At 41.3% G+C, this 25,366-nt stretch overlaps 1 protein-coding gene across 1 annotated transcript; it reads left to right on the forward strand.

Annotated features, from left to right (window-relative positions):
• The first annotated feature begins 1,220 nt into the window (after positions 1-1,220).
• Positions 1,221-22,314, forward strand: LOC148812554 (protein FAM78A-like). Its single transcript, XM_088908589.1, has 2 exons — positions 1,221-1,815; positions 21,757-22,314. The coding sequence occupies exons 1-2, from the start codon at positions 1,565-1,567 to the stop codon at positions 22,280-22,282; spliced, it is 777 nt and encodes a 258-aa protein (XP_088764715.1). The 5' UTR covers positions 1,221-1,564; the 3' UTR covers positions 22,283-22,314.
• Positions 22,315-25,366: the final 3,052 nt, after the last annotated feature.

Below are 25,366 nucleotides of genomic sequence, written 5' to 3' on the forward strand. Positions count from 1 at the left end.
AATCCAAAAACCACAAACTGTCCTAGCCTGATTATTTTTTCACAATGCAGCAAATCCGAACTTTCTGTTAAATGCGAATTACGGGCAAAGAGCGGGTATAATGTAATTTATTTTCTGAGAATGTAATCTTCGATTAAACGACTTATACAATATGTAAGAGGTTGTCATATATTTTATATTATTTTCACAGTTAAGTATATATTTTTTAAGCGATAGTACTTTAACCCTTGCAACGCTAAATCTATTAATCTTAGCCTGAAGGCACGAGATGTCATCAGTCTGAATGTTACATAATGAAGACATCAAAGTATTAATTTCACTCTCACAACCAGAAACATGCAAACGTAGCTTAAATCGCTCTCACATCATTTCCCCCGTCTTTTAAGGAAAACTATAACAAAAGTAAGAAAAAAACGACAGATCGTATAAGGGTACTAAAACTTGAGGTAGGAACTTCAAGCGCTCGACGGAAAGATCGTTTATCAGGCATTGCTGTTCAGATAATCGACTTCAGTATTATTTTATGTATCAGAGCATGTAGATCGGCCTAGCTCTGTCAATCACTACTTTGTTGATTGATAGCTATTTTATTTTAAACCACCGGTAGGTTAAAGGAAAGCGTGGCTGCAGCTCTCGGTGTAACTCTGTTGAGGGCGAACTTGAACTCATCTGGGACTGGACAGAAAGCACTGATGTCCGCTCTTCTTGCGGCAATGGACAGAGGAAGCTATAAGAAACGGAAACCTGCTTCGGAGAAGTAAACTAAACTGTAAGTTTATAAAACATGCTACTGATAACTAGAATATTATTATTATTATTATTATTATTATTATTATTAATAATAATAATAATACAAATGCTGGACCTCCTTAGCTTCCCAGCATAGAAATACTGATATACTGAATACTAAAACGTGCAGTAAGTTTCTTATACAGAGCATGTGGCGCGAGTGGATATTTTTAAAGACTGGTAAAAAATTGAAACTGCAACAGGATATCTAACCACCGCGATAACGCTAGGCTATGTGCCATGAAGACCTTCAGTTAAGACCCAGATGTCCCGATCAAAACGTAGGCGGAGACATCGATAACCACCTAACCTACCGCTTTGCTCTCTTGCCCTCTCCCTCTCCTCTAAACACATTTAAGCGCCACTCACCTATCCTCCTCGCTTAGTATTGTGTTTACCTTTTGATCTTCCCTTACCGTTGGCTGTTCATTTAGAGTGTCTTCTTGTTTCCGGACCTATTTTGTTTTTTTTTATTTTGGATTGCGGCTTTGTGTGACTTTCGGACTTGTCGGTAAAGGACTTCTGTTTTTTTTTTCCTTTTTTTGAGCAAGTCTTTCGGATTGCGAATTCACTACCGAGGAACTTCCTGGTTACTGTTCTGTCTACTGAATCCGCATAGGATCCATCCTTCGGTTTAGGAAGACCGACCGTAGCACCTTCTTTTAAAAAAATAATTTCTCTCTTTGACAGAAAACGCGAGACAAAATCACTGTGACTGTGCATGTTTTCCATGAGTCTATTGCCGTTCTTGTGAATTCTAGTGATATTCAATGCAATGGCCTCTATCCAGAGTATGCCCAAAAGTTTCCATGAAAGCATCGCCGTTCTTGAAGTGAATTCTATCATAGACTCAAATCCCAGCAGGATCTACGAATCCTCCTCTGCTCTGCGATACACAACCCCGTATTTCCGAGCTTCGACCCGGGTACTGGTGCCGCCCATCGCTGCTAAGGAGACCTGGACTGTGGGCTGGATTCAAGCCTGCAACCACATGCAGTTTTACAGTGAATACGGGGATGAAGGAATGTAAGTACCGCGTTAGCACGCGAACTGATGTTCACATTACAGTATATTTATATACAATGGGTTATCAGGGCTATCTACTAGACCTCAGTAAGAAATACATATATAGCCCTATAAAAACACGTTTCTGTGTAACCTCTAAGAAGTGCTTTACTGCATAAAAACACAAAACTGAAAATGCTCAGCACAACCTGCTACAGTATACAGTATCTACAAAAAACGTTTCAGAATCTTTTGACCTTCTACAGCCTGTATAAATTGGTGAACAGACGCAAATCTGATAACATTATTCAATAGTTCAGGAGGGTAGCTGCGTCAGCATGTGTAAGGTGCAAAGGAACAAGTAATACTTTTATACCATGCTGAAAAAATAAATTAAACACAACATTTCGGCTTTACAAAACGATGAAACCAAACCGGCTGAACACAGCAAACCCAGTCTGTTTTCACAAGTTGCTTCCACTTCTTGCCATGGGCAATAAAAGCTGCTGAGCTAAATAAGGAAAGCTGTAACTATTACGACTGCTCACTGTTCTTCAGGCTGTGACAGGAGATCACACACTATTATTGTTATTATTATTATTGTTGTTATTATTATTATTGAGAGACAGGCTCACTGTCTGTTCCTCAGGCTGGGACAGGAGGTCACACACTGTATTATTGTTATTGAGAGGCAGGCTCACTGTCTGTTCCTCAGGCTGGGACAGGAGATCACACACTGTATTATTATTATTGAGAGACAGGCTCACTGTCTGTTCCTCAGGCTGGGACAGGAGATCACACACTGTATTATTATTATTGAGAGACAGGCTCACTGTCTGTTCCTCAGGCTGGGTCAGGAGATCACACACTGTATTATTATTATTGAGAGACAGGCTCACTATTCCTCAGGCTGGGACAGGAGATCACACACTGTATTATTATTATTGAGAGACAGGCTCACTGTCTGTTCCTCAGGCTGGGACAGGAGATCACACACTGTATTATTATTATTGAGAGACAGGCTCACTGTCTGTTCCTCAGGCTGGGACAGGAGATCACACACTGTATTATTATTATTGAGAGACAGGCTCACTGTCTGTTCCTCAGGCTGGGTCAGGAGATCACACACTGTATTATTATTATTGAGAGACAGGCTCACTATTCCTCAGGCTGGGACAGGAGATCACACACTGTATTATTATTATTGAGAGACAGGCTCACTGTCTGTTCCTCAGGCTGGGACAGGAGATCACACACTGTATTATTATTATTGAGAGACAGGCTCACTGTCTGTTCCTCAGGCTGGGACAGGAGATCACACACTGTATTATTATTATTGAGAGACAGGCTCACTGTTTGTCATGCTGGGACAGGAGATCACACACTGTATTATTATTATTATTGAGAGACAGGCTCACTGTCTGTTCCTCAGGCTGGGTCAGGAGATCACACACTGTATTATTATTATTGAGAGACAGGCTCACTGTCTGTTCCTCAGGCTGGGACAGGAGATCACACACTGTATTATTATTATTGAGAGACAGGCTCACTGTCTGTTCCTCAGGCTGGGACAGGAGATCACACACTGTATTATTATTATTGAGAGACAGACTCACTGTCTGTTCCTCAGGCTGGAACAGGAGATCACACACTGTATTATTATGATTGAGAGACAGGCTCACTGTCTGTTCCTCAGGCTGGGACAGGAGATTCACAGCCGAAACGTTGTGTTTTCCGTCTTTTCCATTATTCTTTTCAGCATGTAATAAATGTATTACTTGTTCCTTAACATTAGTCTGTGCCTTATGTTGATTGAATGTAGACAGTAAGGAGTGAATTAAACAGGCAGTTATGCTTTACCTTACTTCAAACCCCTCTTACCCACTTTTGAAACTTCAGAAGTTTCTAGTTTCTGCAAGGTGACGGAGAAAGATGCTCCCCGGTGTTCCTGTGTGGTTTAACAGTACGCGCAAGCAAGGTGCGTTGAGCATCAACAGAAGCGACCTTTTAGGTTTATACCTAAAGTATACCTGATGATGAAGTGCAGGGAGGTTCACTAGCTCAGGGAAATACTGGATGAATCAGTGGCAGAAGTGGCATGTGAGCTGGGAAATCCTTGTTGACAACCTATTTCCATTAACCATTGCACAATTGCAATTCATTTAAATGGAGATTTTGTGTAGGGAGTTAGGAGAGCATACTATAGGGAATGCTGGCTAGCAAGTGAGTCTTTGGTTTGATTCCAGCATCAGGTGCTTTCTGTGTGGAGTCTGCATAGTGCATGCTGTATATTACGTTTTCTTCTGCTCCAGTTTTCTCCCATAGTCATGATGCTGACATGATGCTGTCCAGATTAATTGGCGTCTCTAAATCATGCCACGTGTGGGAGTGCCCTCTGACAAATTAGTGGCTCATCATGGGCTTGGATGCACCATCATTATGGGATGCATCCTGTCTGCCAGGTTAGACTCTGGCTCTCTGCTAAGGATAAAACAGAATATAAACCAGAAAAGACACAGCCCAGCATTACTGACAGGTGTTTCAGTGACACTATCCATAGTGGTTCACTGGTGTTCAGTGGGAAAGTGCGAGGAAGTCACTGTATCTACAAATCCAGAGCCTCCGAAACGCTCAACATGTTAGCTGTTCCACAAAAGCAGTAATAGGTTGTCCTGGTTTACAGCTCCGCCTCTTGTTTGACATGTTTTCCTTCTTTGATGCTAAGCATTTCTGATGACAACCAGTATTTGCAGTCACGGGATAGTCAGCCATTCAACTTATAACAAATACATTAAAAGACATTATTATTTTTTCCTTCTTGTAATTTGCCTGTGCTGGCAGAAATTTGACCATGTCAAGCAAGGCCTATGTATAAAAAATTACACCCAAGTATTTGGTCACCCAAGAGCTGCTTTCCTCCTTTGAGGTAGATTATTAACTGGTGGCTGTTTGGGAGAAAAAGGGTATAATGTAATGAAGGTTCTGTTAATGAGCAGGGTGATTGAACAAGTAGCGAGGGAAAAGTAACCAGGCACCACATTTAGAATGTTTACTTTTGGATGGAAGACCTCCTGGGGAAAAAATAAGGTTGCTGCTGGAAGAGGTGTTAGTGGGGCCAGCAGGGGGTGCTCACCCAGTGGTCCATGTGGGTCCTAATGCCCCAGTATAGGGGCGAGGACACTATACTGTAAACAGGCGCCGTCCTTCGGATGAGCCGTAAAACCGATATCCTGACTCTCTGTGGTCATTAAAAATCCCAGGGCATTTCTCGAAAAGAGTAGGGGTGTAACCCCGACGTCCTGGCCAAATCTACCATTGGCTCTTACCAATCATGGCCTCCTAATAATCCCCCTCTATGAAATGGCTACATTACTCTGCTCTCCTCCCCACTAATAGCTGATGTGTGGTGAGCGTTCTGGCGCACTAGGTGGATGCTGCACATTGGTTGTGGTGTAGGGGAGTCCCCATTACATGTAAAGTGCTTTGAGTGGATTGTCCAGAAAAGGGCTATATAAGTGTAAGCTATTATTATTATTATTATTATTACAATTGTAATATAAATTGTACACAGAAATAAAGCAGAATGATCAAATCCAGGGCAGCATAGTGGACTCCAGGGGCTAAGGTTCAGTTCCTGGGGTGCTGTCTGTGTGGAGTTTGTATGTTCTCCCCATGTTCACATGGGTTTACTCCCACAGTACAAAGACATGCTGGTTGATAAATTGGCCTCTGGGAAGATTGGCACTGGTGTGAGTGTGTGTGTTTGTGTCTGTCTGCGCTGTGATGGACTGGCGTCCTGTCCGGGGCGTGTCCTGCCTTGGACTCTCTGCACTGTCTCCCCCACTTCCCTGAAATCTAGGTCTAGTGGATAGTACTTGCAGCCCTGTATTTAGTCTTAACTGTGAGGTTAATGTTAACATGGCTCAGTATGGAAGAGCCCAGCTTCACTGTTTGTATAACCTTCTTCCAAACTTCCAGCACAGCACAGCACAGCACAGCGCCCCTAGAACCCCAAGCTGGCAGTGCTACTAGAGTTATTGCAGTGTTCTTGTGTTATCGGCTAATTCACAAGTGGTGCACATTTCTTTTGCTATGTCCTAAATTAAAAAGCAAAGTTTCATGTGTCAAGATGGCAAACGTTTTGGTTTCACTTTTAGATTTAGTGTAACTATCAGTATAATCAGTATAAGTGAGGTTTAATTAGCATTTAGCATGTTCATACTATGCAATATTTATACATACAGTATATATAATGGAAGTATAGAGTTGCATTCTAATATATTTTTACACATGATAAATGACTGGATTTATTTGTATCTGTTTTTATTTTTGAAAGCTTTCTTTCCTCAGTAACTTCCAGTACCTCTTGCTTTGCTCAAGAGTATCAGATTATCAGGTATTTGATATCCTCAGTGAACTGTCTAAGGGATCACTAACAGGTAGAAATCAATATTAATCCTAAGTGTGCTGTTATTTTTATAACTGCTGTTCTTTCACCATTCATATTTGCCTGTGAATGTTTGCCTTTATTTAAATCATGATCTTTAGCCAGGAACTACTGTAGCTACATGACTGGAACACGTTCTGGTTGTGTTTGAAGGACAAATAACTGAACTCTAATGACTGTGAAGTGGACCTATCAAAACATGTTCAAAACTGGTATTATTTAGGGGGAAAAAATAAGGTATTATCTGATGTTTAGTTTCTTAATCAAAACTAATTGCATTCTTCCTATGCCATGACACAGCCATGGTCAGCTAGAATGAGATGTACAGATGCAGCCATTCAAAGTGCGCGTTACAGACACGTACCGCAGGTGACGTCGCTCAGTATGACGCAAGATGACGCGCGGCACCGCAGTACGTGATTGGTTGACCGACTGGGGCACTCGTGGTCCGTTGGTCTGTCGTAGAAAGACTTACAGTAAACGTCTTTACTGTGCCCGTTGTAGATATTGAATTTTACCACTGAAGGGAAATCTTAGTAGCTGAACATAAAAAGAATAGGAGCATACTGTAACGCGTGTGAAAGCCATAAACGATATTAATTTTGGAACATAAACATACAGTGTATAGCTGGTCTTGGTACTTTAAAGAAAAAAATACACACCATTATTCCATTTCTCCCTAAACATTGTAAGCTTCGAAGTCTTTAACGTGATACCGGAGTCAACAAGTATACTTTTAGAATTTGATTAAAAGGGAATATAATATGGAATCGCGTATCTCAAGAATTTAATAACGGTATGATTATATCCGTGTACTGCGGCAGGGCTGTGTAGGGCTGTTTCGCCTGCCTGCTCATGCGAGCTGTCTTGTAGCCTACTGGTCTAGGTGTGTGACTACCAACTCGCAGGTTGTGTGTTCGAATCCAGCTGGTGCTGGACCTTACAGTTTTATTTATTTATTTTTTAATCGCGTAACATAAACATATTACCGTATGCAAACTGTACTGTATACAGTATGTATATGTATATTTAATGTCTTAACTGTGCCCGTTTAATTGAATTTAAAAAAATTATTTAACACGAACATTAAGCTGTTTACATCTTCCGCCTGAGAACAGTCACCCGTTGCTACCCAACGCAGAATGGTGATTGGCTGACACCATCTGACACCCCTCTGATTGGAGAAAAAAGACGTGCTGGTTTGCTATACATACTGTACCAGGAAGAGGATTTCTTTCTATTCAAAACGTGTATTTTAAAAGTTTAAGAAGTAAAAACCTTACAGCGTACACAGATTTCTAAACTGATCAGGATCGTTATCTTTGTCTTATGCATAATAATGTTCACCGCTCTGTCCAGCAAATTAATAATAAACTTTATTTTATATAGCGTTTTAAACGAATAAGTAATTAGATTGCTCATAAACCTAATCACTTGCTTTTTCTTTTTATTTAGGCTCAGATTTCAACTATAGATCGTATTATTAATAACCATAATAACAACCAACCAACAAAAACAACCATATAAACATAATACCAACCAAAAACATAGATAACAACCACAATACAAAATCAAATATATCAAACCATTTTACTCTCGCAAAGTCCTCCAATTATCATAATCCCGCCCCTTATGCAAAACCAAACCTTCCTCCCATCCCAGTTTATCCTGTTTATCATAAACAAAATCCACCTCAATTTTCAACATAAAGCATTACACAAAATCAATACCTCAACACTCCATACTCAACAACGATAATTCACAAACAGCCAGAACATGTAACTACACATTCCCAAACAGACCTAATTTCCATAGCCCCGCCCCTTATGCAAAACCAACATCCCTCCCCTGTTCTCTCTCTCCCCTGGCGGTTGTAATTGTTTTTATTTTCAAATAAATTTTAGCAAAGTCATGTATTTTAAAAATCTTAAGATTTTTATATTTATGTCTTTATTTAGTGGTTTCATTAGTGACAAAGGCTAAACTTTCTTGGAAAAATGTCTTTTATGTAAACCATGTTTGCTATTAATTCATTCAGGGCTAAAATATGTTCATTGTATTCTAATGAAAGAAGGGTTCCTTTCGCCGTAGTCGGGAGCCTAGCCTTTAACTAGTAAGTACTGTACTTACTGGGTTTTTGAGGGGGGGGAGGTGTCTTTCGCTGGAAATCTCGCCTCCTACTTTGAAAATACCCGTGAAACTGGTTCAATTCGTCACAGCCAGCACTCCTGCAGAGAGGGGGGTTGTACTTGCAGTGTATACAGTACATGTGTTATGCTCTTCGTTAATGTCTAAGCCGGAACATATCATTATATCTCATTTTGTATTTCTTAAAAAAAAATCGTTTTCCCAGCCTAACAGTATTGTTTTTAACCTGTAAATTTGCTGGACAGAGAGGTGAACATTATTACACAGAAGACAAAGATAGCGATTTACGTTGCATTGTGTATCGTGCTACTTTAGTACAGTTTTAAATAATTGAAAGTCTAAACAGTATCAGCTTTATTTATGGGTTTTAAATAAAGGTGATTTAAACGCGATTTAAATCAATATAAATATTTATATTGTAACGCATAGGTGACTATTCATTGTTATTAAAATGACTTAAATTCGATCATGTTGTGATATTTAGAAATATACATTTGTTTGGTGCGAGTGAAGTTTTATTTAATCTCTGAGCCATACTGATTCTTCTGGAAGCCAGTTTCCGCCAGGGAGTAAAAAAAAACACACTATGGTATTCTCTCCAATGCAGTGCAGTTAAAAACATACCTCTGATGCTGCTCCTAAATGAATATCGTTTATGACCATCAGAAGCTTTATGCTCCTTTTCTTTTTTCCAGTGGATTGAACAGGGAGAGGCATTTCATGATGTACTTTTCACTGATGAAACAACAGTGGCTCTGGAACAGTTTTCAACCATGTCGTTTTATAAAAAGGGGAGATATGTACATGTTACTGAAGCTAAAAGTTTAGCCTTTGTCACTAATGTAACCACTAAATAAAGACATATAGAAATCCCTACGTTACAGACTGTATATGGCTGGTATTGGTAGTTTAAAGAAAAATACACACCAGTATTCCACTTTCTCCCTAAACATTTTAAGCATCAGAGTCTTACATGTGGTTATTTATTGCATAATTTAATTTTGAAAGCCACTGAGACATCAGGTACTACTGTTGTATTTATGAAAAAGAAACAAAACAAAAAACATACTAACAACTGTGCCATCCTACTCCTTAGTTAATACATTTTATTATTCATAAACAGTTAACATTGTTAGCAAAATATTTTGAATTATATTTAACCCTATTTTTTCTTTAGTTTTGTATTTAACTTATTATATGATAGTCAGACTTAATGTATATTTGAACAATGAAAATATATTTTTTACAAGATTTTACATTAAGCACTTAATATTAATATGGTTAATAATAGTAAACTGTAACATGCTGTAACAAGATTGGTTAAACTGCGAAGAAAATGCTTTCAGAGAAAATGTTTCAGGTGTGAAGAACATAGATCTCTAATGCAATTTCAACCAAACCTGTTCCCACACACCCTGCCCCCACTACCATTAGAATATACACAAACATTTTAGCGTTTCATTCTGAGCAGAAGACCCTCACACCTGAAGAGTGCTGGCTGTGACGAATTAAACCGGTTTTACAGGTTTCAATCACAGACCATGTGACATGGGACTCAGTAAACTAACAGCGCCACTGGATTTGATAATACCTAACCAAAATCCGCAATATGGAAACAGAACCTGTGTGATTGTTGATAGATGATGTACTCGTAACATTTTTTCAAGACGAACTACAACATTTAAAAAATGACTTGTATGTACTTGATATCTCTAATCAATCCACGGGTCCCAGCACAAAACGAAAGTAAAATGCATACCGTTTCGCGCTTCTTATTAGTTGCTCAAAAGTAATTTGACCGTATGAAATGCATAATATAAACCTAGAAACATATACGTGAGCAGTACTTAAGCACTGTAGTATCGGTGTTAAGACATACCTCTCAAATACTGTAAATCAAGTTAAAAATATCTCAAGACCGATTCTGGTCGTAATGAAACCATGTTTCGTGTATGTTTTCTTTTTCATCTTGAAATAACTCATTTCTAAATACCTTTTTCACTGTTAACATCTTGCAGCAACTTTGCGAACAAAATATACACTCTGACAGTTCATCCTGCTACCAACATTAAATAAAACAAATCTTAAGATTTCTATATTTATGTCTTTATTTAGTGGTTTCATTAGTGACAAAGGCTAAACTTTCTTGGAAAAATGTATTTTATGTGTTGCAGAAAAAACTGACTTGCTTTAACAAAATATGTTTACAAATCCTTTCACCTGGCATTTTCGTAGTTAGAAATTATGGAACGCTCTGTTAAAAGCAAGGGAGTTTTTATGTCCATTGCAGTTCTTTTGCAACATGAATATAATTATATCGTTATTAATTTCTTGAGATACGCGATTCCATATTATATTCCCTTTTAATCAAATTCTAAAAGTATGCTTGTTGACTCCGGTATCACGTTAGTTAAAGACTTCGAAGCTTACAATGTTTAGGGAGAAATGGAATACTGGTGTGTATTTTTTTCTTTAAAGTACCGAGACCAGCCATATACTGTATGTTTATGATAAGATTTCCCTTCAGTGGTAAAATTAGTTATGAATAATCAATACTTAAACGGGCACAGTTAAGACATTAAATATACATACTGTATACAGTACAGTTTGCATATGGTAATATGTTTATGTTACGCGATTAAAAAATAAATAAATAAAACTGGAAGGTCCAGCACCAGCTAGATTCGAACACACAACCTGCCAGTTGGTAGTCACGCACCTAGACCAGTAGGCTACAAGACAGCTCGCATGAGCAGGCAGGCGAAACAGCCCTACACAGCCCTGCCGCAGTACACGGATATAATCATACCGTTATTAAATTCTTGAGATACGCGATTCCATATTATATTCCCTTTTAATCAAATTCTAAAAGTATGCTTGTTGACTCCGGTATCACGTTAGTTAAAGACTTCGAAGCTTACAATGTTTAGGGAGAAATGGAATACCGGTGTGTATTTTTCCTTGTGATATTTTAAGCTCTAGTTGAATGATAGGTGTCGCATTTTAAATCATTTTCGTAGTTAGAAATTATGAAATGCCCTGTTAAAAGCAAGGAAGTTTTTATGCCCGTTGAAGTAAAACAAAATGCCTGACAAAGTATGGCTTGGACAGATTCCAAGTGCTTGTACAAATGTGCTAAAGAAATTATACTTTGAGTATACAGCTTGTCCAAAGTCATCCATTATTAATACTATTGGTAATATCTTCAGTAAAGGCTTTGATGCATAAATATTTCTGATAAAGGTAGGTTGTGTACTTTTGTCCAACTGAGCAATCTTGCTTTCATAAAATATACCAACATTTTAATGACTGATGATTAACATGCTGTAATACACAGTTCAAAATTAAAGGCTCAAATGCTGTACATGAGAGGTTAAGCTCCCCCTGGCGGGTTTACAAGGCGACGCCGGATAGTTTACCACGTGACACCACATTAACTGCGTCATACCGCGTGATACTGTGACACGCCCACCGGGGTATGCCGCGAAATACCTCACGCATTTTGAATGGCTGCATCTGTATGCAAACTGATCTAATGAGCTCAGCAATGGTTTCTGGATTAGTACCAAATGAAGGTTAGAGAATGGCTGTGGAGAAAGTGACAAGGTCTATATTAAAACGCCTGAAACAGTGGCACACGTCAAGATGTGAATATTCTCAGAAATTTCACATTTCCCAGCAGAGTACTTGTTCACACAGTTCTTAATAGATTCAGCACCAGTAGCCTGGACTCGAATTTCCCTCTGGAGAAACCCTTTTGTGTCTATGAAATGAAGAGTGACAGGGAAGGGATTGAGAGAAATGAGAAAGAAGGAGACGCAAAAACAAAGAGACACATATTTAATCTTTTGTTTTTATGTACCTGTAATAAAAAAGGAAATGCTGCTACAGTACATAATCAATCAGTGCTTACTGTAAAGATGTACACAATTGTGTTCTGCTGTACAGTAATCTTTTTATTGCCAGGTAAAAGGTTAGGCTTAACCTTCTCTAAATAGTCATATGCAATCTCACTACTACTACTGACACTGTGCACACTACACATTGCATTTATACGATTTTCTGCACTTCTTGGTATACTGTATAAGGATTTTCTTGTATTCAATGTTCAAGAGATGAACTCTGACAAAACTCAATATAAATAGAGCTGCTATGTGTCCAGGGTGCAATACATTATGTCCAAGTAGTGCAGTATGTTGAATACAAAGAAATAAATAAAAACTGTATGTCCATGTAGCCATTACAGTGATTTGCTGAAGGAGCTGCAGGTTGGCTATTTAGCAGTCTTATTGACTGGAATTAGACACTGTTGCGTAATCTGTTGGACTTTGACTGAATGCTTTGCTACTAGGATGATTGGGTCCTTGAGAATGGACCTGGCCTTCTGAAGACATCTCGCTGAGTAGATATCCTGGCTGTTTTGGTAGCTCACAGCCGGTTATGAGCTGCACTGACTTCACCACCCTCTGCAGTACTTTGTGATCCCAGGCGGAGCAGTTCCCATACCAGGCAGTGATGCAGCCTGCCAGTCAGGATACTCTCAATAGTGCACCTGTAGAAGCTGGCCTAGATATGTGATGGCATGCTGAACTTCCTTAGCCTGCGGAGAAAGAATAGGCGCTGCTGTGCTGTTTTGACCACGATGCTGGTGTGGTGGGTCCAGGTTAAGTCCTCAGTGATGTTAACTCCCAGAAACTTAAAACTGCTGACCCTCTGCACTGCAGTTCCATTGATATAAATAGGTATGTGATCTCCCTGGTGGTTACTATAATCCACAATCATCTTCTTAGTCTCTCTGATGTTCAGAGAGAGGTGGTTCTCCTGGCACCATGCTGTCAGGGTTTCAACCTCCTCTCTGTACGCAGACTCTTCACCATCTGTGATCAGGCTGATGACTGTTGTATCATCCACAAACTGAGTAATGGAGTTTGAGTTATGCCTGGCATCACAATCATGAGTAAGTAAGGAGTAGAGGAGAGGGCTAAGCACACAGCCATGGGGAGGTTCCAGTTTTTGGAGTCTGGCTAGAGCATACAGAAGTGCTAGAATGTTTGTGAACCCTTTAGAATTTTCTGAATTTCTGCATACATTTGTAAATTTATGTAAAGCATAAAAAACAGGTTCACACACTTTTTCCAACAGACATTTAATGTTGGATCATTTTGATCATTAAATGAATGAAAAAGTATATCCTTTTGTGTTATTTGTTTCATTGGGTTCTCTTTATATATTTTTTATAACTTGGATGAAGATCTGATCACATTTTAGGTCAGATTTATGCAGAAATTCAGAAATGTATGTTGGTGCCCACCCTCACCATCTGCGGACATCAAAAAGTCCAGGATCCAATTACAAAGGGAGGTGTTCAGTCCCAGGTCCTGGAGCTTGATGACAAGCTTTGAGGGCACTATGGTATTGAATGCTGAGTTGTAATTGGCAAACTGTATTCTCACATGTTCCTTTCTTAACCAGGTGTGAGAGGGCAGTATGGAGGGCAGTGGCTATAGCATCCTCTGTTGACCTGTTCTGGCGATACGCAAATCCTAGTGGGTCTAGGGTATCAGGCAGTGAGAGGTGATGAATGCTTTGACCAACCGCTCAAGGCACTTCATGATTTCACGAGGAATGACAGCACCCGATTGGGAGAAATTAGAATCGTTTATTGGGATGTGAAGACTTGGCATAACCCGCTTGGCTGAAGGCCAACCTCCCGGCCATTGGACGGGGAGGATAGGACCCCCAAAAGAACCAAGTGGGACCCCCAGTCACCAGTGCAGAAAAGCAATGATTATTGAACTAACTCTGCCGAGGAGAGAAAGTGCCTGCTTGAGGATACCAGGGTTAGTTTCAATGTATGCGTGATAAGCCTCGGAGGACCAGCGGCCGAGTTGCTTGATGAGATACTTGGGTATGCCTTGGCGAGCGGCAGAGGACATGGCCCCTGATCTGAAGGAGTGGCCGGAGAATTGTTCAGGGGGGTATCCGGCGGTTAGAAGGATGTCGTGGAGGTGAGAGAGACACCAGTCATGATACGGCCCATCTCGTTTACGAACAGAGGGTCAGTAGGCAAAGCTCCGGCAGAGGTGCGAAGATGCGCATAATGAGATAGAGGCTCGTATGGGCTTACGTATGAACAGAGTTTGAAATAATAAATGAGAGTGCCGGACCTGAGTTGCTTTTCTTGAGATAGAAGGTCAATGTATTGTAAGATAAGATTGAGATGTCAGATAAGCAGGGTTTAGAAGAAGGATCGAAGGATGTGGAAGCAGCGGTAATTTCGGAGCATCTTAGGATGCCGAAAAAGGCTAACAAGAATAAAGATTCAAGAGTGCGGTCGACCCAGGGTGAGTGGTAACCCGACCTGAGAACGTAGACGCAAGATTCAAGAATGTCTGAGGTAAGTGGTGCGCGTTGGTCCGGAAGTGGTTTTTCAAGTCACTGAAAGCCTTTAAGAAGGAGAGTAATTTGAGGGTGGATAAGGGATGGACAAGTCGTGCCGAAAAGGAGTTTTGGAAGAAGTGGATGCCGCCCAGGTATACTTTGGTGGTGGATGCTCATACCTTGAGTGAGTTTCTACAATGGCAGACGAAGGATATGGTGAGAATAATTGAAAGAAGGGAATTTTATGTTCGCAGAGAGGTGGAAGGATTGGAAGCCCTTCCAGGCAGTCCAGTAAGAATTGAGAGTTCGAGGGTCAATCCCTGAGAGGATAGTTTGCTGGGCCAGCTGAAGATAGTGATGAAAAGGATGATTCAGAGGAACGTGAGTTCTGAATAGGGAGGTACTGTGCACGGGTTCGGTCTTGCATCTGGTGCCAAGTTCCTGAATTTCTGAAACTGAAAGCGAGAGAGAGTGTCAGCAATCTCATTAAGGTGGCCTGGAATATGAGCTGCTACGAGGATGAATTGATGTGTGAGAGAAATCCATTTAAGGCGGCGGAGAAATTTCATGATAGATTGGGATGAAGAACTTCCTTTGTTGATTATATGAACTACTGCGCAGTTGTCTGACTGGATGAGGATGGATTTTTGTTTCCAATTGTGGCCCCAAAGAAAAGCGGCAACGACAATTGGAAATATTTCGAACAAGGCCGGTGACTGGTCGGCGAGAGGGATTGAAGAGAATTCGGGAGGCCAAGGAGCTGCAAACCATTGGCCTTGGTAATAGCCTCCAAAACCAACTGAGGGGACTGCGTCTGTGAAAAGCTGGTTATCCTCGGGATCAGAGAGGAGGTCATCGTAGAAGAGAGATATGCCATTCCAGTTGGCCAAGAACAGCTGCCAAAGCCTGAGCTTGGATTTGCAGTCATCTGAAAGGCTAAGTGGTGGTAAAAAGAGGACACAGAAGAGGAGAGGTTGAGAAGGTAGGAGATGAATGATACGCATGGCATAATTGAGATGTCCGAGCAGAGTGAGAAGTTCCCTCTTTGCACAAAATTTAGCGGAAAAATAGGTAGAGATATACATCTGTCAATTTTGTCGCGAGGCAGGGAGGTGGAAAAATTGATGGAATTGAGGGTGATACCGAGGAATTGGATGGTATGAGAGGGGCCGGTTGTTTTGTCCATGGCGAGAGGTACCCCTAGTTTCCTAAAAACGGAAATAAGTGTGGAGGAGGCTCTTGCAGGTGGGGAAAGCGTCGTAAGGAAATCGTTGAGAAGGTGGATGAGAAAAGGAAGCTTATAGTTATTCAAGAGAATCCAGCAAAGAGCTTCGGCTAAGGTATTGAAAATTTTTGGGCTACTCCTACATCCGAAAGTAAGGCGGACTCCAAAGAAGAACTTGTTCCGCCAATAAACTCCGAAGAGGCGCCAGAAGTCTGGGTCGAGAGGCATGACTTTAAAAGCGCTAGAGATGTTGGCCTTAGCGAGCCAGGCACCCGAACCTGCGATTTTGATGAGAGAAATGGTGTGGTAAATTGAGGCGTAGTGGAGGGAGAAGTCTGAGCTGGGAATAAGGCTATTGAGACTTGGTACGTGGAGTTGGGGTTAAGCTTGCAGACGATATGTAATGGAAAGTTACTGAGAAAAGGTGTTTTATCCTAAAAATGTTGTTTACAGACAGAGCTGTGCTGCAGAAGCAGCTGGATACTTAGAACAAAGTGTGATAGCACCCAACTCACCAAGGGCATGGGATGTTTTAATAATGTTTATCTCTGCTGCTTGAAGAAGGGAGTATGATAAACTATTTGAATAACTGCTCTTCTTTGCTTAAAGCAAAAACCTATAAGGAATGGAAAATTACTGCTTTGCCTGTCCTTGAAGTGTTGCATCAGCTTAAAAAAGATTTAAAACAAGGGCTCTTCCTGCTTGCTTTTGTATCAGCTTTCACTTCTCTACACAGACGGGTGATGGCTATTTTCCAAATTGCAATTTGAATAAAGACCTTACTGAGTGAATGAGAATACCTCTCCTGGCTCTTCTTCAATAAAATTCCATGATGGGTATCTGGGCAAAGATTTGAACAGAGGAACAGAAGTCCCAGGAAAGAGCTCTGATGCCAGCGAAAGTGTCGAGGGCTCCCCAGTAGGTGCGCTGATTCCATTGGAGTAGGTGGGCGGCGGCCTTGGCCGAGAACTGCTTATGATAATCGTAGAACAGGGGGCCCTCGAAACGGACAGATAAATTGAGGATGATGAGCATGTAATCGTCGAGCTCCTGACGACGGTCAGGAAAGGTGGAGCACATGATGTCGCGAAAAATACTGAAAGCCAGACAGAAGTCGGAAATTCTAAGGACTGAAGCAGTGAGGGTTGGAAGATTTGAGAGTAACAGAAATCGTGCCGCAGTCGACTGTTCTAGAATCGGAGTTGTAAGTGGAGGAAGAGAGAAGGTGAGTTAGATTGACGTCCGCACCTCGTGGAATTTGCTGCTGGAGTGAATGGGGAGGAGGACTAAACTTTAGTGCGTTAGGAGGAGCTGGGAAAGGAACGGCTGTTCGGAGAGAAAAGTCCTTAGTAAATGGGAGATTGGAATCCAGGGCCGAAGGCATGGGATGACTGATGCCGTGTTGGACACCGGGGATGGGAGAAGATGAGGAGGGAAGAAGAGCAGAAAACAGATTGTGAAAGGAGGGGTTAGACAGATCTGGGGCCTGAAGCTCAGTGGCTTGTGATATGGAAGCCGAAGACTGTTGAGGAGGAATTGAAGCAGGGGCGAAGGCTGCGTGAAGGACGGAGGCAGCTGCCGAGTTGTCTTGGACGCCAGGGGGTGGGGGAAGGTAAGGGCCCCCTGCTGGCTGAGCTGAGGGAGACTTTGGCAGGGGCCGAAGGCACCAAGCCGGTGGACCCTGAGCCATGTTGGATGCTGGAGGTAGAGACAGAGGAGAGTGCAGAAATTAGATTAAACAGAGAAGAAGAGGGTTGGGGAGGGGCGTGAGCCTGGGGCCTTAGACTCGGCAACAAGGAGTTTAGGGAAGGAGGCTGAGAGGAAGAGGCTAGGTGCAGTTGTTCAGCAGAGGTATGGATTGGTTGGGGAAGAGATGCAGACACAGATATATCGAGACAAGACGGAAGATGCGACAGGCAGAGGCGCGGGCGGCCTCGGGTTCCTCACATTCGGATGAGTGGCAGCGGCGCGGGTGATGTAATCAGAGAGTGCCGGGGGGAGCTGTGGAGCCGAGGTTTCCGTTTTGTGTAGACTGCAGTTAGGTACAGGGAAAAGAGAGCTTTTTTGGAGGCGTTTCTTTTAAAACGGATGCCATATTTTCAAAGTATCCTCTGGAGGCTTGCTATGGTCCAGTTGGAAATCATGAGAGATGATCCGGGAGAAGGGGGAGCCGATGTGCGGGGGTTATTTGGAGACTTTGCCGTAGAGGAACGGGAAGGCTGGGTTTGTGATGAGAGAGGGACTACGACAGCGGAACGCAGTCTTCGGCGAGGAGTTGGATCTTGTGAGGACTGGCTGGGAGATGAGCGGCGCTGATGTGGCACGGCGGATGATGGGAGCGATGAGACGGAGGTAAGGGGAGCGGGGGGGGAGGACTGGACGAGAGGGGTAGGGGAGTCCCCTGCACGGCAGAAAAGGTCTTCATTGGAGCAGCAGATTTGTACTTCTCACTTGCACAAGAAGGGAGCATGGATTTGAGCTATGCGAAAACAAACCATGCAGAAAATGAGCGAGGAAGAAGAGAGGGTAACGTTTGATATATCACTCAGAATAAGTGGGAATTGCAGCAGCTTTGTCGAATGAGCTCGGCTGCTTTCATTCCTCCCGAACTTTCATTAAATACTCTATAACTGATGTGAGTGCAACAGGGCGGTAGTCATTCAGGCACCTGACTCTGTTTCTTAGGAACGGGGAAAATGGTGGTTTTCTTAAAGCAGGAAGGAACTATGTACTGAGCTAGGGAGAGATTGAATATGTCAGAGAAGACATCTGCCAGCTGGTCTGCACATGCCTTCAGAACGCGGCCAGGGATGGCATCAGGGCAAGGAGCTTTGTGTGGATTGGTCTTTTTAAAAACTTTACACACATCCGCTCTGGATATGATCAGTGGGTGTTCACCCTGGATTTCTGGAATCTTCCTGACTGGATCTGCGTTACTGACTTCAAACTGAGCATAGAACGAAATTAGCTCATCGGGAAGAGAGGCAGACTGCTGAGTGTTATAGCTGGGTTGTGTTTTGTAGTCTGTAATGGTGCGTATACCACTCCACATGGGCCATGTGTTGCAGCCGTGATAATATGACTCTAATTTTACTCTGTAGTTGTATTTAGCTATTTTGATAGCTTTCCTGAGGTCATATCTGGATTTTTTTGTATTTATCCATATCGCCAGAATTGAAAGCGGTTGTCCTGGCTTGAAGTTTGGCACATATCTCGCCATTTACCCATGGTTTCTGATTTCTTGATGTCCTGTTGGACAGCAAGCCTTGCTCTCAGTTCATCCAGTTTATTTTCAAGTGACTGAACATTGGCAAGAAGTATACTAGGGAGCGGGGCATGATTGTTGTGCTGCCTCGATCTTACCAGAACGCCTGCTGGTTTACCCCTCTTCCTACGATGCCGTCTTCTTCCCAGTACAGGTACGGGTGAGACACCTCAGTCCAGATAGTCGGCAGTAATTACTGGTGTAAATTTAACTGTGCCAATATTCGATCTTATGTCCATTAATGTTTGTTGGTCATATCTAATCACCGAGCATACAGTATGTGCGGTTAGCAGTACGAAAAACAAAAATAAAGAAATAAACAAGGACAAAGGATGCTCGCAGGATACTTGCAGGACTCCAGCCTTTAGTGTCGGCATCATCTTACTTGCCACTCTACATCTTACTTGTCAGATGCACTAATTTATGTGGTAATAAGCCATATCCATTGGTCCAGCCATAGTACCGTTAGGTCATTCCTTTGTTTTGCCTCCTTTCTACACTAATACAGTATATCCATGTACTTGTTTAGCAGCATGTAGTCAGTAAGTCGTCTTGCCACAATTGCCAGAAAGCTCTTTCCTTCCACATTCAACAAAGATATAGTTCTAAACTATCCTATGCCCTGGGCATTCTCCTGTTTTGGTATGAAACATCCCTCCACTACATGCCAATCTGCCTCTTCTCCATACAACCCTTAAAAGCCTCCATAGCACTCTTGTTACTTTTAGACAGTATTTGCACACTTGGCCCAGGTGCTGAGGATGATCTTGCTTTCCTGATGATGCTGGTCATTTCCTTCAGTCTAGGCTCCTGCATCCATTGGATCATCAGATTTCAATCTGTCAACAGCTGTGAGAGCTGTGTCAGTCCTCCAGGCAGTGGTGACTCCATTGGTATCTGTGGGGCCTGTGAAGTGAAAAATAGCAGATAACTCTGACAAGCACAGGTTCCTGCAAGGTTGCTGGGTTTCATCTTTCCTGTGCTGGTTTTAGGAGCTGCTGTAAACGCAGGCCTGTTAAACTATGGAGAATCTAAATTGAAGAGGGGGATTTAAAAGAACATAATTGGCCATTTTAATTTTTTGGGGGGAAAAATTACAGAATGTGCAAGAATTGGGTGGAGTGGTAGCTCTGTGGCTAAGGATCTGCGCTTGTGGTTGGAAGGTTGTCGGTTCAAATCCCACCGGCGGCAGAGGAATCTTATGCTGTTGGGCCCCTGAGCAAGGCTGTTAACCCCAACTTCTCCAGGGGCCTTGTATAAATGACTGACCCTGTGCTCTGACCCCAGGCTCTCTCCCCATCTGTGTGTCTCATGGAGAGCAGGCTGGGGTATGTGAAAAGACAAACTCCTCATGCAAGAAATTGTAAAGGGTTAATAAAGTGATGTTTTATTATTATTAACAACTTCTTAAGTGGTGCAGTGGTTAGTATTACAGCATCTCTGAGTTCACTTCTTAGGGTGCTATGTATATAGAGTTGTATCTTCTAATGAACGGGGGGGTTCTTCCCATAGTCCAAAGACATACTGGTGGATTAGTTGCCTTCTGGGGAAAATTGTTTATCTGTGTGATGGACTGGTGTTCCATCGAAGGTGTATCGTGCCTTGTGAATTTTGCTTGCCGGGATAGGCTCCCCTGCTATTCAGAATTGGATGAAGCAGTTATAAAATGTGTGGATAGATGATGGATTTACATTTAAAAAAAAGTTAATGGGCATATCTGAACAAATCTTGCGACATCTGAATGACTGGTACTGCAGAGTTTTCCCAAAGAGGATGCAGAACTTGTGTGATACCAGTGCGATCCTCTGTTTATTTTTAACAAAAACAGATGCATGGGATATTAAGAATGAATATGACTTCTGTCAGATAAAGCCAATACAGGTCAAACAGGTATATATATATTTTCTTGTTAGATGGGAACACATTTTCCTGCTGGGAAATTATTTTCCTTAGTTCTAATTATGTGCATTGCTGTGCAAAAGCCTTGGATATTTTAGACAAATTCAGGAATTACTATATGTTATGCGCATCAAGAATTGTTTCAAAGCCACCATTAATGTTTTTAACTATAGTACTTCATTTTGACTATTTTTCCTAGAGTTTAGTTTGTGTGAGTTTTTGATCAGAATAAGGGATCAGAATCTTCAACATTATGATCTCAGGAACTCAAAGTAATGATGACCCAATTAGAAACATTATAGTAGCCAATCAATCATATTTACTAATCAAATCTGACTCTTTGCCAGGTGTTCCTTGTATAAGTGATTGTTGACCTTGTCCCATTTCTTCCCCTGAATATGTTGGTAATGTAAAAAATATGCTTTTTTCAGTACAGGATAAGGAACTGTCTAGATCGTTTTAAATAAAAAGGCTAAAACTGCTGTAGAAGCCACCATAGACTTGTTTTACTATAAAGGAGGAAAGTGTCAAAAACTTGCACTGTTGCTGTGTTTCATGTTGATGTGCTAATTAATTAATTGCTGTGTTTTGTTTTAGGTCTAGCTGGGAGATCCCTGATTTAAGGGATGGTAAAATTCAAGCAATAAGTGACTCTGATGGGGTGAACTACCCCTGGTATGGCAATACGACAGAGACCTGCACCATCGTCGGCCCCACCAAGAAGAACACAGAGATCAAGGTCAGCATGGATGACAATTTCGACACCAGTGTGTCCTGGAACGTGCCCAAGAGAAACAGCAACCTGCACCAGCTGACCAGCATCCACAGGGACCAGAGCTTCATCACCTGGCTGGTGGCCATCAACCAATCCACCAGAGAGCACCTCATCCTGAAGACCATCAAGTGGAGGATGCAGCTCCACATCAAGATCGACCCCAGGAAACCCCTGGGCCAGCGTGCCAAGCTGCTGAAGCCCACTACCCAGGAGCAGCCCCAGATCCTGGCCAAGAAAGAGCCCATCCCACCCAACGCCATGGTGAAGCCCAATGCCAACGATACGCAGGTCCTGATGTGGAGGCCAAAAAAAGGAAAGCCTGTGGTTGTTACACCTCCAAAATTCTAGGGTACTATATTGAAGAAACTAACCCCCCCCAATCTTTTTTTTTACATCAGAAACATGAATTAAAAAATCTAACAAGATGCCCCAAGTGGCAAAGCTATGAACGTCTCCTGGACTTAACAACTGCAACCATTCTACCTTTAGCACAGTGATACCCGGCCCAGTTTAAATTAAATCATTGCAAAAATGGCTAGTATTATTTTTTGCTAGGCATTTTTTTTAACATTATATGAGAATATATACAGTAGGTGTGTGTGTATATACAAATTTGCACATCTTGTTTCCTGGGATAGGAAGGGTGGGAGACTTTTTTTCAAACAGGAAAAAATTTATAAAGAAGGTAGTCCCCTAATTAAGTAGTCACATTAGAAGCTAAAAAAAACTATGATCTGAGTATTTATGCTATGCAGTAATTTTGTACCTAAAAGAACCTGAAACTCCAACTGTACTGTTGTAGAGAAAAGAGGCACAGCGCAGTTCAGTGAAGGATTGAAAGAGGTTTATTAATAATGAAGAGGCCTCCCCAAGATCAGACTGACAGAGTAATCCTATCTGATTTGCTTGCCATTGTTCAAAAGAATCCTTTTATACTGTTATAACCATCTCCTCTATGTACCTAACATGGTATTGGAGAAGCACATATTTTATGATCAATATGTTAAGGGCTAACCGCTGATCCATGCTACAGACTTTCATGTATGCAACACAACAGTCTGCTTGTTCAGCGTATGTGTCCTTCGCACAAGCAATTCTTGCATGTAGGGCAAATCTTACACAGAAATCCTATAAAGATATCAAAATACTACACACACCCCTCTTGTTCATTGGACATTTTATTAAATGGTACAATGGAACAACTTATATAATACATGGATGATTCGTTTTACCTGATGCTATTTGTAAAGTTTTTGTTTTAGTGATCTTTTTTTTAATTTATCGAGTTGACATTTGCAACATATACTCAGTAATGATCCTGTAAATATACAGATAGATGCCATTGCAGACCCCAACTGTGCTATATTCCACCATGAATATTTATATGTAGTGCCACTGTGAGAAGCTCCCAGGATCTGTGCTTCCATACGCATCAAGTCAACCACCAACTACCTCAGCTTAACTCGGGTACTGCGCACCTATCGACATTGCTTTATCAACAGCCTGTTGCATTTGGGCAAGAACACTGCTTTCTTCATGGTATATGTTCTCCCACCATGGGCTAAATTTGAGCAAAGGCCGTGTTCGTCCGGCAATGTCCCATGTGGAAAGCATTTGTTAACTGTATGCAGAAGTGTGGTTTTCCGGTCACAATAGATATATATATATAGGTTTCTCTGTCAGACATGATATACCATTCAAGTGGGTAGTTCAGGTGGGTAGCTGCGTCAGCATCCGTAGGCTGCAAAGGAACAAGTAATAGGTTTATTCCATGCTGTAAAAAAGAAGAAAGAAAACACGTTCCGTTCCGGTACAATGAACCATTGTAAGCCTAATTTTTTAAGCATTTCCAATAGTGTATTTAGGTACTACTCCTAATCTGATATTCATTCACTTTTGACTGCATTTAATAGATCTCTAGCAAAATTTTCATATGAATAATTGTATTTTTCAATATACCTTGACCTAATGTATTCACTATTTCTACTAAAGCTTTACAGCATGCAAAACATAATTTTCTCCATTAGCTGCTAAACCCAGACCCTGCAATGCCTGATGAGCATATGCCTAGTTAGCACATGCTTCTGTATTTGCAATTTTCCATGAAATTATAGCAAAATTTGAACTTCCAAAGAGACCTCCAATATCTCCAAACAATTTTTTTTTCCCGAGCACTTCTTGGTGCAATTTGAGTTTGATACTCTATAATTAGTATGGATATTGTTACACTTTCTTTAAACAAAAGACAAAAGATGGACCCTATGTGGGAGATGAGAAAACAAGAAGCCGAAAACCAGGATGCCATAATCCGTAGTCAAAAAGTATCAAGTTAAAAAAAACAGGAAGTGAATCCAAAAGACCAATCCGAAAACAAGATCCAAAACCGAAGTCGAGTAAGCAAACCAGAAGTCTAGAATAACCAGGAAGCAATCAATATGGCAAAAGACTCTGAATTATCTCACGAGAAGTTCAAGCAAATACTGAGCAGGGAGATGAGAGTGAGGCAGGTTAAAGTACCCAGGAGTAGGGGTGTGTCTGATTACTGATTACGCACTGTAATGCGGAGAGGTGTGTGTCAGGTCCTCATTGGGCAAGTCGTAACAGATATGCTTTGTTGCAGCCATTGTAAAGTACTGGTTTTGTTTCTACAATTGATTACATTTTTATATTGCAATACAACAATATAGCTAAATCATAAGTTATCTCTAAAGTAACCATTTTAACATCATGCAACATTCCCTAAGAAGTCCATCTGTTGGTGGTGTCATCAATGTTGGACATATTGTTAGTTTTGTATATCCACAGGTTGTTGGATTGTTTATATTCAGTGTTTCCTCTGGATAACATTGATACATTTAATTAAATAATATTGTCCATCGACTCAATTTGTCCATACAAAAGGTTTCAAATTAGTCCATCTGGATGTAATTAAAATCAGTACTGATTCATACTCTGGGTCTTGGGATGCTCCTAGTATATGTTGTGATGCACATAATGAGTCCAGTTTCATTTCTATGAATAGCGGTTATTAGCTGACTGTCATAAGTTCCATTATGTATTCTGAGTTTTGATCAATTGGATGATAATATTTTCGGAGATTCCCACCATGTTATACATTGTCGTACTTTACTTGGATTCAAACTGGATTGAACTTGTATGGCGTTCCTGGTTTTTCCAGCTTCACTTGAATCATATTTTTACCTGGTGGTTATATTGTGAATGGTAGCATGTTTGTGCTGATAACTGATCTGTTAACCATCAGTTTGGTTCCCTTCTCCATTCACCATCTGCCCTCCCTATTAAGTGTATATATTGGCCATTGTCAATGCACTGACTCTTTGAGGTCTGTCCCATGGTAATCTGTAAAATCTAAATATGTTATATTCTGGATCCTAGTATACTGGAACACCATTTCCTGTCCTGTGAATAGAA

Source organism: Atractosteus spatula (assembly GCF_055471065.1).
Source record: "Atractosteus spatula isolate fAtrSpa1 chromosome 10 unlocalized genomic scaffold, fAtrSpa1.hap1 SUPER_10_unloc_2, whole genome shotgun sequence".
In the NCBI taxonomy this organism is placed as follows: Eukaryota; Metazoa; Chordata; class Actinopteri; order Semionotiformes; family Lepisosteidae; genus Atractosteus; species Atractosteus spatula.